At 45.8% G+C, this 20098-nt stretch overlaps 1 protein-coding gene across 1 annotated transcript in view; it reads left to right on the top strand.

The window, feature by feature from the left end:
- The window catches only part of nt5dc1 (5'-nucleotidase domain containing 1), a 492890-nt gene that overhangs the window by 352893 nt on the left and 119899 nt on the right, over positions 1–20098 (top strand). The window contains exon 7 of the mRNA XM_033021127.1: positions 6352–6526. Coding sequence (XP_032877018.1) covers positions 6352–6526 — 175 coding nt within the window. The remainder of the gene's footprint in view (positions 1–6351; positions 6527–20098) is intronic.

Here is a 20098-nt window from a genome sequence, read left to right as displayed (position 1 = left end):
TGGAAATTAATTGTTTAGCAGTAACAAAGGTGTCCATTTTAAAGTGAATATATTGTACAAATGTATTCAATTTTGTCAGATCTATGATGATGCGACAACCACCATCTTTTTTGGTTTTGGTAAAAATATTGGACACGAATTCTAATGGTTCGTGTTGAGTTATCTCAATTACACCTTTTATGTAAAGCCGCTCCATTTCAGCTTGTGCCTCTGATTATTCTTTATCAGAGAGCACGAACACTCGGTTCGGTATATGCTGAACTGGAGGGCTGTACTCGTGTATAAACTCTATTGTATATCCCTGGATACTGCTTAAGATGTAAGTATCGGTTGTTAGCATGCTCCATGCATTCAAAAACCAGTGTAGTCTCCCCCCAACCTCCATGCTCTCCATATCTTTTAGGGAACCAGATCCACCTACCTCCATTGTTACCAGTGGCAGGTTTATTTCTTTTTGTAGTTCTTCCGCTGTTGTTGTTGCGCTGGTGCCTTGTTTTTCGGGTTGGTTGGTGTTGGCATTGGGGTTCCCCACATCTTCCAAGAAGGCCGGCCTGGGCCATGGCCTAAAAAAGACTCATGTTTGGAAAACCGTGCCTTCGAGCTTTCACCAGTTCTGCTGGTGGGTGCGTAGGGATGCTGTCTTTGGCTGTAGTGGGTTTTTGTTGGTGTTCCTTTTATTAATCCCAAGGTTTTGGCTTCCTCATTGAGCTCTTTTACCTGCTTCGATAGGTTGCCACCGAACAAGAGAATGGGTGGTTTCGTGGCCCCAGGTTTGCACAGTCCCGCAAATTTTGGGTTCAGTGTGGGTTGTATGGCACTTTTCCTGATGTTATTTATTTCGTGCTGGGTGTTACAGAATAGTGCCAGCGCATCTTGTTGGTCCTGGGACATATTCCTGTCGTCCACTGTACGGGCAAATGCTGTTATCCCTGCAGTCAGTAATTTCAGTACTTTTTGTAATTTTACATCCATACTCCTGACCCCTGTTCCGATGTGTTTCCATATACAGTTGTTGATAATTGGAACGTTCAGGGAAATGCAATTGCCCGGTGCCAGATGTCTTCCTGTGGTGTCCAGTACAGCCTGCTCTTGTAACTGGTTTAGTGACATGTAGTCTATACTGGCAGCAAGCTTTGGCTCCAGATTTTTCCCAGTCTGTTCCGGCTGTATAAAATTGGCCACCATGTCCAGTAAGTTCTCTTTTTCTCGCACCCCATGCACACTTATCTGTTCTTCTGCGGACCCCTCTTCCAGGTCAGCCCAGAACTGACCCGCAGTGCTCCCCTCCGGTGAGGTGGAAACACTATGCAGCCCTTGAAACGGTACTGCTGTGGGTTTGTCATAGGACCCACAGTGACCCGACTCCATCTCCCGGAGTCTGTCACGTTGGAGCAAATGCTCCATGCACCGCTCCATTCGGCTCCAGCGCTCTCGGTCGCTGGCCGCCCGCGGTGGTTCAAAGTCGGACTCCTCCGAGTCCACGACCTTGTTAGTTTTGTATTTTGCCTTGCCGCCCGGCCGCATGGATTTGGCCGGTGCGGCGGCGACATCGGGCACAGCTGATCCCACTACGGGTGATCCAAGTGCCGTCAGCTGCTCTTGCTGGCTGTCCGCTACTCCACGGTCCTCCCTCACCAGCTTTGTCGCAGCCCTTGTCTTCTTTGTTTTCTCCATTTCCCTGCCTGTAGTTGGGAAAGGAAACAAAAAAGACCGCAGAGTAAACCCTTACCTGCAATTAGCGGCTTTTAAACTGCCGCCACGGAGGAACGTCCTTCCACCGCGTCTGACGTTTCGCAATGCGTGTAGCGATATGACACGCATGCGTCCTGGCGGGGTTCTTCACATAGTCACTCACGTGACTCCGAAGTAAAATCACAACCAAATGGAGTCATTTATATACAGAATTTGAAACCGTATTTGCAGCCAAGAGATGCTGCAGGAATCTTTGTTTTTATTGATATGTGTTACACTGTCCTGCACAATAGTATTTATAGTGCAGCCCCAAATCTGGTCGGACCATATTGTCATTTCTGTATATTTATATATAAAGTTTATATTGACTTGGGGACAGGTGCTATGGACCTACACGGGAAGGTAGATGCTCCCGCCCCCACGAGTCTCAAGCAGATGGGGCTCATCAGCCTGGGAAGGTAGTCCATCTAGGGGAGGGAAAACTCTGATTTAAAACGTCCACTGCCTTGTGGCCATATCCAGTCATGTAAAAGGCTCCAGGAGTAAACCTCAAGAAAATCCGGAGTCGGAGACCCTAAGGCAGTTCGTCGTTGTCTACAATCTCGCTCTGGCAGCTCCTGCGACGGCGCTGGTGCCAAACTGTAACGGCCCTGCAGTTCCTTTGGATCGATCAGCGACGTGGAGAGGGGGGACGTGCTTCATGGGCAACAGCCTGTCCTCCAGGACATCGCCCAGGCTTGCATCCGACCAGGATGCATCACCCATGGTCAGTCATGACCGAGGGGTGCATACTACTATATAAAAAGTTTGTTTTATATATGAATATTTCAAATACTCAGGTTTTACTTCTATAGTGTAAGCTACTTCTGCAGATGTATAGGGCTCTGGTGAGACCACATCTAGAGTATTGTGTACAGTTTTGGTCTCCTAATTTGAGGAAGGACATCCTTGTGATTGAGGCAGTGCAGTGTAGGTTCACGAGATTGATCCCTGAGATGGCGGGACTGTCAGATGAGGAAAGATTGAAAAGACTACGCTTGTATTCACTGGAGTTTAGAAGGATGAGGGGGAATCTTATAGAAACATATAAAATTATAAAAGGACTGGACAAGCTTGATGCAGGAAAAATGTTCCCAATGTTAGGCGAGTCCAGAACTATGGGCCACAGTCTTAGAATAAAGGGGAGGTCATTTAAGACTGAGGTGAGAAAAAACGTTTTCACCCAGAGAGTTGTGAATTTGTGGAATTACCTGCCACAGAGGGCAGTGGAGGCCAAATCACTGGATGGATTTAAGAGAGAGTTAGATAGAGCTCTAGGGGCTAGTGGAGTCAAGGGATATGGGGAGAAGGCAGACACGGGTTATTGATAGGGGACGATCAGCCATGATCACAATGAATGGCGGCGCTGGCTCGGAGGGCCGAATGGCCTCCTCCTGCACCTATTTTCTATGTTTCTATGTTTACAATAACTTGTTTGAATAGTATCTTAACTTTGGAAGGATTTCTTGAAGTTTGATCAAAGTAATAAAATATTATGTATTTGCTTCCCAATGCATATATTACATATGGATGCTCTGAATGCGGCAACACTCATCTATTTAAATGCCATGACTCGCACGGAGCATACAGATCCCGATCTTATCCATTACCACCGGACGCATACAGCCCTAAAATTGGAAGATGTACCTATCGGTGACAGGAGAGAAACCATCATATGTGACACTTCCACTGGCAAACCAAGGTCGTTTGTGCCTAGGACGATGTGTCTTACGTTTTCAGCACCCTGCACAACTTATCACATCCGGGCAAGAATGCTACGATAAAACTAATCTCCGAACGTTTCATCTGGCCTGTCATCAAGCGTGACGTTAGATTATGGGCGAAGACTTGTCTACAGTGTCAACAATCTAAGATCTCCAGGCACACCAGGACCCCTTTCAGTGAGTTTCCTGTATCGAACACCCGTTTCGAGCACGTGTACCTGGACTTGGTCGGCCTCACTCCCACCATCAAGAAACTACACATATCTGCTCATTTGGCAAGATGCTGTCCCAGTCATCAATATTTCAGTAGAAACAATAGCCTGTTTCTGTCAATTCTGTCAATTCGGTCAATCTTTTGTTGACCGATGGATTTCGGTCTTTGGGGTCCCAAGTACGATCAAAACAGACCAAGGACCACAATTTGTGTCTGCGCTATTTCAAACACTAACTGACCTCTTGGGTACGAACCGGATACGAATGACTGCGTATCATCCACAAGCGAACGGCCTGATTGAACTGTTCCGCCGCCAGCTGAAAGCCGCTCTGGCAGCTGGAGGAGACACGTCGCACTGGAGTGAACGGTTATCTCTGGTTCTGCTTGGCATTTGTACAATGGTGAAAGCAGGCCTAGGATGTTCGTCGGCGGAAATGGTTTACGGCACAACTCTGAAGTTGCCCAGAGAATTTGTCGAACCAATCCCCACAGACAGATCCTATGATCCAAGCAGGTATGTCGATCGATTACGGCGAACTCTGCAGCTACTCAGGCCAATACCGACATGGCAAACACCTGCAATGGTCTACGTGCCTGATGACCTCCAACGCTGCACACATGTTTTTGTCCGACACGTCGCCGTCCGCCAACCTCTTCAGCAAGCATACGATGGCCCTTACCAAGTCATCCAACGCCTACCCAAAAGTTTCGTGACACCCTATCTGTTGACCGGTTAAAGCCAGCATACGTCGAGAACCAACCGACTACCTCATCCACCGAACCGGCGAAGTCTCAAGATCCCAACACTTCCTACCTTCTCCCCATATCCCTTGATTCCGCTAGCCCTAAGAGCTCTATCTAACTCTCTTGTGAAAGCAACCAGTGAATCGGCCTCCACTGCCTTCTGAGGCAGAGAATTCCACAAATTCACAACTCTCTGGCTGAAAATGTTTTTCCTCATCTCAGTTCTAAATGGCATATCCCTTATTCTTAAACTGTGGCCCCTGGTTCTGGACTCCCCCAACATTGAGAACATGTTTCCTGCATCTAGCATGTCCAATCCCTTAATAATTTTATATGTTTCTATAAGATACCCTCTCATCCTTCTAAATTCCAGTGAATGCAAGCCCAGTCGCTCCATTCTTTCATCATATGTCAGTCCCGACATCCCGGGAATTAACCTCGTGAACCTACGCTGCACTCCCTCAATAGCAAGAATGACCTTCCTCAAATTAGGAGACCAGATCTGAACACAATACTCCAAGTGTGGTCTCACCAGGCCCCTGTACCACTGCAGAAGGACCTCTTTGCTCCTATACTCAACTCCTCTCGTTATGAAGGCCAACATGCCACTAGCTTTCTTCACTGCCTGCTGTACCTGCATGCTTACTTTCAGTGACTGATGTACAAGAGTACCCAGGTCTTGTTGTAATTCCCCTTTTCCTAACCTGAAAACATTCACAGAATGGACACAAAATGCTGGAGTAACTCAGCGGGTTAGGCAGCATCTCTGGAGAGAAGGAATGGGTGATGTTTCGGGTCGAGACCTTTCTTCAGACTGACCCTTCTTCAGACTGACCCTTCTTCAGACAGAAAGGTCTCGACTCGAAACCCACTCCTTCTCTCCAGAGTTGCTGGCTGACCCGCTGAATTACTCCAGCATTTTGTGTCTACCTTCGATATAAACCAACATCTTCAGTTCTTTCCTAAACATTCAGATAATAATCTGCCTTCCTGTTCTTGCCAACAAAGTGGATAACCTCACATTTATCCACATTATACTACATTTGCCATGCACCTGCCCACTCACCCAACCTGTCCAAGTCGCCCTGCATCCTCAAAGCATCCTCTTCACAGTTCATACTGCCACCCAGCTTTGTGTCATCTGCAAATTTGCTAACATTACTTTTAATTCCTTCATCTAAATCATTAATGTACAGTATATTGTAAATAGCTGCAATCTCAGCACCGAGCCTTGCGGCACCCCACTAGTCACTGCCTGCTATTCTGAAAGGGACCCGTTAATCCCTACACGTTATTTCCTGTCGCCAACCAATTTTCTATCCATGTCAATACCCTACCCCCAATACCATGTGCTCTAATTTTGCCCACTAATCTAATTTTCACCACAGTGGCAGCAGCATGAATGCACAAGCCTAACCAATGCAAACTATGTACTGCCTGACTAGAATTATTATGTAAAGGAGCACTAATCTGAAGAACGGGGGAACAGGATGTTTAATTTGCACACGTGAATGTCAATTGTGAAAACTGCCAATTTCTTTCTGTGTGATTAGTTAAAAATAAACAAAAGACAAGCCTCAACACTTGAGCATGTGACTCCTTATGGTCTCTCTTGAAATCAAACTCTTCTGGAGGATTAACTTTGTCCTTGAGGTGTAATTTGCTGATGAGCTTGTTCGTAGCTATATCTGATTAATGATGAAAGACCAGTGACAATGAGATATTAAGCTGTCAGTGTTAAATAAATGCACCTAGTGTTAACATTCTTGGCTCTGGGTAGAGACCATATTTTTATTAAGTGTCAAAGTTGCCTGCCAAATATAAAGTACATTTTGACCGTTCAATGTACTAATTGGAGTTTCATGTTTTGAAAATCATTGCAACGTATCATTAAGTAAGTGGCCGTAACTCGTTTATTTTCTTTTTTTATTAAAACAGAAGACTCCGGAATATATTTTCCATCAGTGAAAAAGGATCCAGGGAAATATTTACTCCGTTGCTCTGAATCTGTGAAAGATTGGCTGAGGAGACTGAAGAATGCTGGGAAAGTGCTACTCCTGATCACCAGCTCACACAGTGACTACTGCAGACTGCTCTGTGAGCACATTCTAGGGTGAGTACAGAAGCCCATCACAGTCTAGTGGTCAGAGACAACATAATTAGAGTTACATCATTTAAGTTTTCTTCTAGGTACTAAGCACTGACAGTTTCATATTCACAGAAGATGCCTTTTCCACGAGTGTTATTTATAGAAACCTCACATATTTACTTCTGTAGAGACCTCCACTGTTAGGTCTCCTCTTCCCTGCTAAGCAATATAAGAATTTTGCTACAGGGGTGCACCCCTGGAACATTACAATCCAGTGGACACAAACCTTAGCTGGTAATGGCACAGATTCAGCTGATTGGCTGAACTTTGCTTCAATTATGTCTTCTTGACAATGATCTATCGGTAATTCACCAGATCTCACCATCGAAGTAATCTCACCGAGTACCAGTGATCCAGTGATCCATCAAAGTAATCTCTGTGCAGGTACACAAAAATGCTGGAGAAACTCAGCGGGTGCAGCAGCATCTATGGAGCGAAGGAAATAGGCAACGTTTTGGGCCGAAACCCTTCTTCAGACTGATCAGAAGTATTCAGTGTCTAATTGGGCCAATTCATCGCTAATTTCCCTTGTTCTTGACAATACCCAAAATAGTTGATATTTCAATTTTTAGTTCATTTTCTTTATTTCCGTTGCCCACTATATTTAAAAATCTTTAAAAATAGGAAAACTAATACCATACTTTAAATAATCAGAGATGATGTAACATTGCGACAAGGAGTATTTAAAAAGTTTACAAACCATGCCTTTAGCCAACTGATGTTGATAACAATATCCTCACTTAAAAAGCCATTCTGTTACTATTTCCAACTATTCCATATGGCATTCATCAAGAAAATGAATGAGGAAAGCAGTGAGATAATTTCAAAGTCCAAATTATTTAAAGGTTAGTGTCATTTTCCTGTTTTGAATGAGGCTCTCACTCAATTCTGCCCAAATGCCAATTTTTATTTCATCAAGCAAGGCTTTCACATCGTATCAATGCAGATGTTTTTGCACAATAACAAACCTTCCATTTGATTCACATTCCTGGAAGCATCTCCCAAAACCATAGACCAGATGACATAAAGTGCTGACATATTAAACTTTTGTAGCCTAAACCAAGTTTGAAAATGGCACAGAACGGTTTTATGAAAGTTTGTTCAGTATACTACTTGTATGAAATGTACATGTAGAGTTATTACCCTGGTTTCAGAGAGTAGAACTTCATAGGCCTATGCATAATTACCAGTCAGAGAGGTTACACAAATTGTTTGTGTAGAAATGATCATCATCACCAGTCCAGTGGGAGTCCAATGTAACTTAAAGGTGCAATATCATTGAAGATTATTCAACACATGAGTTATATTTTTGTTGTTGTCTTTTATGCCCAATCTATCACAGTCATCTTTCTTGGAACTTCAATATGTGTTTGTAATAGTTTGGAGATAATTATTGTTTCATGAACTCTTTATATTTTACTAAAATATCTTTAAACTTCCATATCTGTTTAATCGTTCAAAAGCAGCAGAAGCTGATTCAATCCTTTGCAGTCCATATTTTTTTCTGATACTTCCCAAATCCTTTAACTTCTTATGTTTCTCCATAAACCAAACTTTCTGCTTTCTGTGTACATCTTATCAATTTACTTTAGCGTATCTTTCATGAATAAGGCTACACAATGGCACAGTTAGTGGAGCAGCTGTCTCATAGCTTCTGGGATTTGGGATCAGTCCTGGTGGCATTGAGAGAACCTTAAGATATTTCAGACGTTTCTGTTTGTGAAAGATTTTCAGAAATGTTTGATTCTTCAGAAAGGGAAATAGCTTGAGAGAAGCTTTATTGCAAGTTCATGCATTTCATTGTAACACTAATCGTAATGGTTTCTGACGCTCGTAAAACAAATCCATGAACAAAATCATTGTTTACATAGTTCTGTTGTGTTTAATTCACTAACACTGTTACAGTAGTTTCCATCCGAGAGCTATGTGCCTCCCTAATCCATCACTTGTACATACAGTGAAACATTAGTTTCTGTTTCTGCTATGCACCTCCCAAAGGGAGATATCATATTGTATCATGATGAGTAATGTATGGAACAGCAATGACTTCTGAGAAATATTGACAATGTGAACTGCAGATGTTTCATAGCTGTCACAGTTATCACAGTGGAAGGAATGTTGTATTGGTTAAGAATTTTGGGTATTCAGCCAATGCAGAACAAAAACTAACTTATTTTGGCATCAAGTGATTGAATGTATTACTCTTGGGTTGCAATACATCTTGTCAGCATTCATTATGCAACTTTCCAGAAGAGATGAGCAACACATAAAAGCCCTATATATTTTGGAGGAAAAATTGGAATATATCTTCTCAACCCATTTGGTAATCAAAACTAATGTATGAAATCACCTCAGCTCCACCAGATAGATAGATATAGATATGCCATTTATTGTCACTATACATGTACAATGAGATTAAAAGCAGCTCGTACTCAGTGCATACATATAATTTAGTACAAAAAACAAGAAACAAAAAACAAAACGGGGGGGGGGGGGGATAGGTGCACAATTCTGCGGCGCTATATACATATCTATAAAGGCAAAATGGTGAAGGACGAATAGGTATTATTCTTAGGCAGATGTTTAAAAGTTATATTAAAATATTAAAAATTATTTTAAAAATATTAAAAATTACAGTTACAATACACATTACAGTTCCAAATTTCAGTACGTGGATAGAATAGATGGAAGTCCAGGTGTTGGGCTGTGAAGTCAGTGCATGTGTGAGTTAAGTAGTTATGACTTTCGGAAAACAACTGTTCCTGAGTCTATTTGTCCTAGTTTTGATGCACCTATAGCGCTTTCCAGAGGGCAGCAGGTCGAACAGTCCAAACGCAGGATGGGAGCTGTCCTTGATGATATTCTTTGCCCTGCTAAGGCAGCGGGAGGTGTAAATATCCATCAGGGAGGGGAGAGGGCAACCAATGATCTTCTGTGCTGTCCTAGTTACCCTCTGAAGCCTCTCCCTGTCTGCCATGGTGCAGCTGCCGTACCATGCTGTAATGCAGTATGTCAGCAGGCTCTCGATGGACGAGCGGTAGAAGGTCAGCAGCAGGTTAGAGTCCAGGTTGTGCTTCCTGAGAACCCTCAGGAAGTGCAGCCGCTGCTGAGCCTTCTTGATGACCACTGTCGTGTTGTCTGTCCAGGAGATGTCAGCGGAGATAAGGACGCCGAGAAACCGGAAGGTGTTGACCCTCTCCACACACTCGCCGTTGATATGTAGGGGGACTAAGTCGGTGCTGTGCCTCCTGAAGTCGACAATGAGCTCTTTTGTTTTCCTGGTGTTCAGAGCCAGATTGTTTTCTGAGCACCAGGTTGTCAATTTCAGGACTTCCTCTCTGTAGGCTGCCTCGTCTCCCTTTGAAATAAGTCCGACTACAGTAGTGTCGTCAGCAAATTTGACGATGCGGTTGTTGTTGTGGGCCGGACTACAGTCGTAGGTGTAGAGACAGTATAGGAGGGGGCTTAGCACACAGCCCTGTGTCTCACAGTCTGGGGCCGGTTGGTGAGGAAGGGCCGGTTGGTGAGCACATGCTACTTAGGCATGGGCAATAAATGCTGGTCTTGACAACAGTGTCAATGTGCCAAAAACCAAATTTAAAAAGACATGTCGCATTATAAGGTTTGGAAAGAGATCATCACAGCCCTCTTCTGAAAATGGTCCAGATTTCCTGAAGATTTAATAAATCACTGGTTGTGACACCATCTATCCATGATCAACCGGCTCCCTCTCCCATTGGTACGGAACATTTGCATTTTTCAGCTTGAAATTGTGCAATATGGTGCATACTATAGCGAGTCTTTTAACTTACACTTGAATGCTATATATATGCTTTAAATTGGATTGGAGCGTTTTTGAAAGGGGGGAGGCTGTGCGATCACTGATCACTGGCCTTGGGGGTACCCGGTGAGGGGGTGGAGCAACTGAGTGGGGAGAGGGTGTGGAAGAAGGGTGTCCCCCCTCCCAGGGTAGGAACCTTTTGAAATTTGATGTATTAAAATCATGTTTTAGTGCACTGTAGAAGTATGATTTCAATGTTTTTTGTATGAAGTATTTTTAAGAGGTAACTTTTTAAGGGGTAACTTTATCCACACAAAGGGTGATGGGTGTATGGAACAAGCTGCCAGAGGAGGTAGTTGAGGCAGGGACCATCCCAACATTTAAGAAAGAGTTAGACTGATACATGGATAGGACAGGTTTGGAGGTACGGACCAAAAGCAGGTGGCGTAGCTGGGACATGTTGGCGGGTGTGGGCAAGTTGTGCCGAAGGGCGTTTTCACACTGTATCACTCTATGACTACATTATACCTCCACCATGCATGAATGCTTCAAAATCAAGTGATCGAGTTTTATTGCCATATACTCAAGCATAGAAACATAGAAAATAGGTGCAGGAATAGGCCATTCGGCCCTTTGAGCCAGCACTGCCATTCAATATGATCATGGCTAATCATCTAAAATCAGTACCTCTTTCCTGTTTTTTCCTCATATCCCTTGATGTCGTTAGCCCCAAGAACTAAATGTAACTCTCTCTTGAAAACATCCAGTGAATTGGCCTGCACTGCCTTCTGTGGCAGAGAATTCCACAGATTCACAACTCTCTGCGTGAAGAAAGTTTGTTCTCATCTCAGTCCTAACTGCCCCCCCCCCCCTTTATTCTTAAACTGTGACCCATGGTTCTGAACGCCCCCAACATCGGGAACATTTTTCCTGCAGTTACAGTAAGTGAAAATCTAGCAGGCAAGCAGGATGCTTTCATCAACCACCCCCATTTGAAGTCCACTATCTTCCACCGTATCTACCCAGTGCTTGGTACTTACTTCCAGCAGCCACTGGTTGTCCTCCAGGATGCACCGAGCCGCAGCCTGATCCATGCCGGTCACCTGGGCGAATACGGCACAGAAACTCTCACGGCTGCGGCGCAACGCTTCGACGCCTCCGACGGCCCGGGACTCTTGCACTGAGGCTGCTCCATGGCCGGAGCTGCAGTGAGCGACTCGCCAAACCGGCAAACACTCGCCAGCCCCGCTCCCCGTCCGCATCTGTCCCCGCCGCTGCTTCTGCTTCCAACACCCGCGGCCCATGCAGTTGATATGAGTTTTGAAAATTTAGTTGATCACAGAATTTCTCACAACAGAGCGAGAGAAATTTGTGATCAGCGTGAGAATTTGGTGAAATGCGTGATTCTCACGCTCAATGCATGGGAGTTGGCAGCCCTGCCTCTCAATCCCCCTCTCCCTCTCCCCCCCCTCTCTCTCTCCCCCCCTCTCTCTCCACCTCTCTTTCTATCCCCTCTCTCTCTCCCCCTCTTCCGCTCTCTCTCCTCTCAACCCCCCTCTCTCTCCCCCTCCCCCTCTCTCCCTCCTCTCTCCCCTGTCTCACCCCTCTCATCCCCTCCCCTTTCCTCTCTCCTCTCTCTCTCCCCCCTTTTTCTCCCCCCTCTCTCCCCCTCTCTCTCCCCCCTCTCTCTCTCTCCCTCTCTCTCTCTTCCCCCTCTCCCTCCCACCTCACTCTCCCCCTCTCTCTCGTCCCCTCTCGCTCCCCCCCTCTCCCCTCTCTCCCTTCTATTTCCCGTAACTCTCTCTCCCCTCTCTTTCCCCTAACTCTCTCTGCCCCCCTCTCGCTCCTCACTTCCCCCTCTCTCTCCCCCTCTCTCTCTCTCCCTCTCTCTCTTCCCCCTCTCTCCCTCCCACCTCACTCTCCACCTCTCTCTCGTCCCCTCTCTCCTCTCTCTCCCTCTCTCTCCCTTCTCTTTCCCCTAACTCTCTCTCCCCCCCTCTCTCTCTCCCCCTCTCTTTCTTCTATCTCTCCCCCTCTTCTCTCTCCCTCCCTCTCTTCCCCACTCTTTCCCCCCCTCTCTCTCTTTCTCACTCCCTCTCTATCTCTCCCTCTCTCCCCTCTCTCTCTGTCGCTCCTCTCACCTCTCTCACCTCTCCCCCCCCCCCTCTCTCTCTCATCTCTCTCCCCCCATTTCCTCCCACCTCACTCTCCCCCTGGCTCTCTCTCTCATCTCTCTCTCTCTCCTCTGTCTCTATCTCCTCTTTCTCTTTGCCCCCCCCATCTCTCTATCTTTTCCCCTCTCTCTCTTCCCCCTCTCTCTCTCCCATTCTCTCCTACCCTCTCCTCCCTCTCCACCCCCTCTCTCTTCCCTCTCACCCCTCTCTCTCTTCCCTCTCTCTTCCCCCCTCTCCCACCTCTCCCCCCCCTCTCCCTCTTCTCTCTCTCCATTCACGCCCCCTCTGTCTCTCCCCTCTCTCTCCACTCACCCCCCTCTCTCTCTCCTCACTGTCTCCCTGTCTCCTTCCCCTTTCTCTCTCTCCACCTCCCTTTGAGAGTCTGTCCCTTCGGCACAGAGACTCTCGCGGCAGCGGAGCTTCCGACGCCTCCGCGGCCCGGGACACTCGCATTGTCCGGAGCGCTCCATGGCCAGAGCTGCAGCGAGCGACTCGCAGCGCCGTAAACACTCGACAGCGCTGCAAACTCACCAGTCCCGGCTCCCCGCATCTGTTCCCGCCGCTGGTTCTGCTTCCATCCCTCCCGCAGCCCCAGCTCTCCAACACCCGCGGACCATGCAGTTTATCCGAGTTTTGACATTTTCGTTGATCACAAAATGTCTCACCACTGAGCGTGAGAAATGTCTGATGAGCGTGAGGGCGTGAGAGTTTGCTTGAGGGCGTGAGTCTCACACTCAAAGCGTGAGAGTTGGCAGCCCTGTAACGGTCACAGGGGGTTTTGAGCAAAGAAAAATACTATGCAGATGATGTAACCAGTTCAGTCCTGTGCAACTCAACATTGAAGAGACAGGGAATGAAAGAGTTGGTACCAAGTAATAAAGATGAGGCTTTGGCCTGCATGGAAATTGCACTAAGGCATATTATGAGAATTCCACAGCATGAAAACAGGCCCTTTGACGATCATGTCCATGCCAACCATCAAGCTAAACCTATTCTTACTCTTCCCACAATCTTATTAACTCTCCACAGTATTAATAATTTTAATGTTGCATCATTAAGATCTTAAAAGGCCATAATATACTGCTAAATCCACAGTTTAGCAGAGGACATAAGTTTATAACAAAGTTGAAGAGATTTGATGAGGGGTTTCTGTTGCTTTCATTTAGGATCCATGTTATCGCATGAAAATTTGTGTTTTTTTGTTATGTGCTCATTATTTGTTGATTAGTTTATGTTCTAATTTTTCAGTTGTGATTTATTAGTATGTATAAAAACATTGAGACATTCAGTGATGCGTATGACATTAAACTGCACGCAGAAAAATGACATGTTTAAATAGTGAAAAAGTATTTTAGCACAATTTCTGAGACGTGGGTACTCTGATTTGGAAAATAACAGATATAGTCATCTGGAACTTGAATATAGAGGGCCAAGCAAAGCAGTTTCATGCTGAGGTCTTGCATGCATTAGTAATGAGATTAGTCTTGTGTAAATACTGCATGCTTTGATTTGCTGAAATTTACTGACCTTGTGAATAGAATTTTAAATAGTTCTCAGAAAAGGTGAGATATTTTAATCTAAAATTTGAGTTTCAGCATATATGGAAACTGATTCTGCCTGCAACGATGCAAGAATCAGTAATTCTGAAGGGTCTGTTTCAGACAAAGCTGATTTTGGTTAATTGAAGTAGAAAGGATTGGTTTGTGGTTTGGTTCAGTGATATCTCTTCACAAAATTCATCTTGCTGCTGCTGCTGCTGCTGCTGCTGCTGCTGCCCGGTGTTATCAGTGCACCACAGTACCAGTATAACAAAACGTCATGGATTGCAGTTGTCAAGGTGATTAAGGCAATTAAATGGTATGCATGTGGCTTTAGTCAATGTTGTCACAACCTCAGTTTTTCTTTTATTATGTAAGAGAACTCTCTGAGATTATGGTTTAAAAAAATATTCAATGTAGTCAATGTACAATATTCAATTGCTCTGTTTAGAGTCCAACAGGTAGAGGGCAGCAGGCTTTATTAAGATCATATGCACGGGGTGACATAGACTGCACTGCATTACTTTGCTGCAACTACCTGTCATTGCTCACGCTGGAACAGCAAAAGATTCCACTCCCAATCGGGTGCTATTGTTAAACCACTTGCAGAGAATTGTGGCTTTGATCCACCATTGCAAATGGAAAACTGGGCAAAGCTTGACTGAAACTGCCGCTGGTGAGCACAGTGATAACCCAAAAAAGACACAGTGCTGGAGTAACTCAGTGAGTCAGGTAGCATCTCTGGTGAACATGGATAGGTGACGGTTCAAGTTGAGACACTTCTTCAGACTGATTGTGGTGAGGGGAGTAGGAAAAGAGGCGGGGATGGACAAGGCCTGGCAAATGATAGATGGTTACAAGTGGGGGGGGGGGGAGGCATGGGGAGGGGGGTTGCTTGCCAGATAGTTGGACAAAGGCCAGAGATGAAAAGGCAAAACATGTGAGAAGAAGAGATAGAAGAAGTGCAAAATGTGAAGCCAGCGCAGGGAATATAGGTGGAAGAGGACAGAGGGAGGTGGAAGCATGTATATCTAGATGGAAGATGTATAGCACAATTTGAGAAAAAAGAGGGGGAGAGTGGATCGAAAGGTCAGGTTGAATATTTGTAGGTAATTTACCTAAAATTGGAGAATACTATGTTCAATCTATAGGTTATAAGGTAATTACATAATTGATAGGTGCAGAATTAGGCTATTTGGCCCATCAAGTCTACTCCGCAATTCAATCATGGCTGATCTATCTCTCCCTCCTGACCCCATTCTCCTGCTTTCTCCCCATAACCCCATACGTACTAATCATTAATCTATCTATCTCTGCCTTAAAAATATCCATTAACATGGCCTCCACAATCTTCTGTGGCAAAAATTCCACAGATTCACCACCCTCTGTCTAAATAAATTTCTCCTCATCTCTTTCCTAAAGGAACGTCCTTTAATTCTGAGGCTATGACATCTAGTCCTAGACTCCCACTAGTGGAAACATTCTCTCCACGTCCACTCTATCCAAGCCTTTCACCATTTGGTATGTTTCAATGCGGTCCCCCCTCATTCTTCTAAACTCCAGCGAGTACACGCCCAGTGTCGTCAAACGCTCCTTCCTGGGATCATTCTTCTCTGGATTCTCTCCAGGGCCAGCACATCCTTCCTCAGATATGGTGCCCAAAATTGCTCAGAATATAAGCTCCCCAACACACGTTACCCGCACTGTTTCTGATGTAACAAAGCCCTGGCGTACTGACGTCCTGCCATGTTAGCAGAGCAGGTGATAAGACCTTTGGTGGTGTGCAGAATGCTGCACATTCTCACTACCACGAGTTCACAAACCTGATATTGGCTATTGGGGGGCCAGAAGCATGAAAGAGAGGTGAGAGGAAGAACAACAAAGATGTAGCTTGAGGAAGAAGAGGAGGGGGGAAAGAAAGAGGACAATTAACCAGGGTACTAACTAGATAACTGTTATTGTTATTAACTGCCATCAATTCCTTGTTCTCCTGTGTTCAATCAGCATTTATTTTAATTGTTCTCTTTTATATACACTTAAAGAAACATTATCTATTTTTATATTTTTGTTTGATAACTCGCGCAATCTATTTTATTCCTTATTTATTTATAATAATCTATAACTGTTTTCTTGGTTCTAGCTGGTTAAAGACCTAGCTGGTTTCTAAAATCTTTACCAATCCTCTGGCCTATTCTTCCCAGGACTATACACTTTTTCATTCACCTGGACATTCTCCTTAACTTTCTTTGTTTATCAAGGATGTATATTCCTTCTTGTGGAATTGCTGTTACTCCACAGAATATACCTGGTGAAATATCTCCCTGATTCTGTTCTGGATGTGAGCAGTTGAGCACAATTGATGGGATTCGGCATTTTGAAGTCATTTTCACTGACTTTGACTATTCATGCGTGGTCATTGAACTTATGATACTGCATGAAGATTATCATAGTTTGGCTGAACACTCTCACTACCTTCAATTCTAAAGGCTAAAGGGGAGAATCAGTTTGCTTACTTTAATGTTGCGCCTTTAACTATTTCACAGATCACATTCCGGTGCAGGAAGACTCCTTTGCTTTAACCTCCAGTTTGGGTTTGAGCAGTGGAGGTTATCTCTAATGGGAGCAGATCCTCATGATATTATATTCCAGCAGATGCGTCGTCATTTAAGAGGAAAATTAAGACAACAAACTCAATGAGGCCGAAACTTTTGGCTTCAATAACTTATCTGGGTATTCCAGAAGGCATCCCATTTTCTAGTGTAGGCATCGGCCTAAGTTGATAATGCATCTTCCACCCTTCTGCCTCTGAATTGTGGCTGCTCCAGTGGCCTCTTCATGAGGTCTAATGGGACAATGCAATCTGACACTAGCTTAGAAGCATAAGAGCCATAGAGTACGGAAACAGGCCCGTGGGCTCAACTCATCCATGCCCAAGATAGTCATTCATGCCCACCAGTATGCCTCGTCCACGCTGGCCCCATTTGCTCACATTTGACCCATATCGCCCTAAAGCTTTCCTCTTCATGTATCTATCCAAATGTCTTTTAAATATTGTCTCCTGCATTCCAAGGTTTGAGCAGTGGAGGTTATCTCTAATGGGAGCAGATCCTCATGGTCCTAGCCTGCCCAACCTCTCCCTATTGCTCAGGCGATTAAGTCCTGGCAACATCGTCATAAATCTTTTCTGTACTCATTCCACTGTACTCATGGCATCTTTTATATGGCTAGGTGACCGAAACTGAACCAAGGGTGGCCTCACCAACGTCTTGTGGAACTGTTTCATAACATCCCTACTTCTATCTTAGTTCCCGGAGTGCCAAAAGCTTTCTTCATAACCTTATCTATCTGTGACGCCACTTTCAGAAAAACGTTCTACTTGTACTCTAGCCCCGTCTGTCCTACACACTCCTCGGGTCCCGAACATTCACTGTGTAAGTCCTACCTCGGTTGGACCAAAATGTAACACCTCCCAATTATCTGAATTAAACTTCATTTACCATTCCTGGCTCCACTAGCACAGATGATGAAGATCCTGATAACCATCTTCACTACCTATGATATCACTTATTTTGCTGTCATCTACAAACTTGTTCATCAAGCCTGTATATTCTCATCCACATCGTTGATAAAGATGTCAAACAGCAATGAGCGCAGCTCCAATCTTTAAGTAAAGTAAAGTAAAGTAGCCTTTATTGTCATTCAGACCTTGCGGTCTGAACGAAATGTTGTTGCCTTGCAGTCCTACATATAGTAAAAAATGGCAAAAACACACACAAATTAACATCCACCACAGTGAGTTGAATACTCCTCACTGTGATGGAAGGCAAAAGTCTTAAGATTTTGTCTCTTTCCTTCTTATTCTCCCTCTGCGCCGAGGCGATCCAGGCTTCCGATGTTGTGACCCCGCCGGGCGATGGTAAGTAATGTCAGTCCCGCTGCTGAATCCAAGCTCCGCGAAAGGGCCGGTTCAGCTCCGCGGCCCGGGGTGGTCGAAGCCGCCGAAGCTGCGGCCCTCCAGTCCAGAGGACACAGCTGTTGTCGCGGGAGCTCCGCAGAACAGGTCACCAACCTGCGAGCTCCCGACGATGTCGTCCACCGGGCCCGCGGCCGGTCCTCCGAGGTCGGATCGCTGCTGCCGCTGCCCGCTCCGAGGTCTGGTGGCTGCTGCCGCTGCCCGCGCCGGGGTCGGGTCGCCACTGCCGCAGCCCGCGCCGGGGTCGGGTCGCCACTGCCGCTGCCCGCACCGGGGTCGGGTCGCCACTGCCGCTGCCCGCACCGGGGTCGGGTCGCCACTGCCGCAGCCCGCGCCGGGGTCGGGTCGCCACTGCCGCTGCCCGCACCGGGGTCGGGTCGCCACTGCCGCTGCCCGCACCGGGGTCGGGTCGCCACTGCCGCAGCCCGCGCCGGGGTCAGGTCGCCACTGCCGCTGCCCGCACCGGGGTCGGGTCGCCACTGCTGCTGCCCGCTCCAGGGTCGGGTCGCCACTGCCGCAGCTCCGAGGCCGCCAGCTCCACTATTAGGCCTCGGCGCAGGCGGAGACGGAGACGGGGGATACGACAAGAGAAGTCGCATCCCCCCCGAAATAAGAGACCAAAACCATGTTTACTCCCCCCCACCCACACACATACACAATAAACCAAAAATGAACTCAAACAGGACAAAAGAACACAAAAAATAAAATAAAAAGACGGACTGCAGGCGAGCCGCAGCTGCTAAGGCAGCGCCGCCATCTTGAGGGGCACACCACAACACATGCCTCTAGTTCAAAAAGCATCCTTCCACCACCCTCTGCTACCTACAATGAAGGCAATTCTGTATTCTGTTAGCTAGCCCTCCCTGGATCCAGTGCGATTGACTATTCCTAATCAACCCCCGTTTTTCCAAACGCATCTTAATTAGATGCACAACATTAGCCACAATCTTATCTTCCGGCACCTTAGCCGTGTCTAACTGCAGAGGTTTGCTCGTAAATTTGCTATCTTACATAAGAAATAGGAAATAGCACACGAGAGAGATTTGGCCATGTGTGCTTGCTATGCTCACTATGGTCTTCTCATAGAAATATACAGCATAGTAGCGGGTCCACCTCGTCCATGATACCTATGTATGCTAACCCCATTCTCCTGCATTAGGCCATTTCCAATTTCTACTCAAGTAACTATCCAAATGGGTTTTAACTATTGTAATTGCGTCTATCAGGGAGTAGTGAATGTCTGAGATGGACTAGGTACCAATGTCTGACTTTGGGGATGTGTAGGGGGTCACCTGAAATGAACGGAATTGGGAGTTTGCTGGGTACCACCCACTGTGTGTAGACCTGCCCCCCCCCCCCCAAGGGGCCAAAAAATGGCTGCTAAATAGATGAGTGAGGTACCACTTAATTTCACTACCATGGTGTGCTCACTGCCACGCCTATATCAACAACACAAACGGTAGACATTTTTCCCGCTGCAAAAGGCCTGCCAGACCCCCCACAAAGGGTTTAAAAATGGGCTGGCATATAGACGAGCAAGGTACCACTCAAAAATAATGCCAAATGAACAAGTTGAGTTCATAGAGTACAAAATGGGTTACGCCAGACAAATAATCCGCTGCACTACAGGTACCAGACACCCCAAAAATGAACAGCCTAGACCCTGCTGTCCAACTCGGCTAGCCTAGATATTGTGGGTACCAGTTGAAACCAACTTTAAATGATCTATCACACCTTGGGGAATATAAATTGACCTATGACAGAAAAATTATCCGTTGCATTGGGCCTACCAGACCCCTAAATGGGCCCTTGGGCCAATCGAGGCTAGCCTAGATATTAAAGGTACCAGCTAAAACCAGGTTTAGATGATCAATCACAGACTAGGAAATACAAAATGACCCATGCCAGAATGATAATCCATTGCCTTGGCCTCACCAGACCCCTCCTTGGGCCCAATAGGCTCGTCTAGGTATTAAAGATATGAGCTGAACCAGGTTTATATGATCAACCTTCAGCTAGTGAATACAAAATGACTCATGTCAAAAAATTAACCACTTTATCCACCACAAC

The sequence above is a fragment of the Amblyraja radiata genome, chromosome 5, assembly GCF_010909765.2.
Source record: "Amblyraja radiata isolate CabotCenter1 chromosome 5, sAmbRad1.1.pri, whole genome shotgun sequence".
In the NCBI taxonomy this organism is placed as follows: Eukaryota; Metazoa; Chordata; class Chondrichthyes; order Rajiformes; family Rajidae; genus Amblyraja; species Amblyraja radiata.
This window is presented reverse-complemented; position numbering and strand designations above follow the sequence as displayed.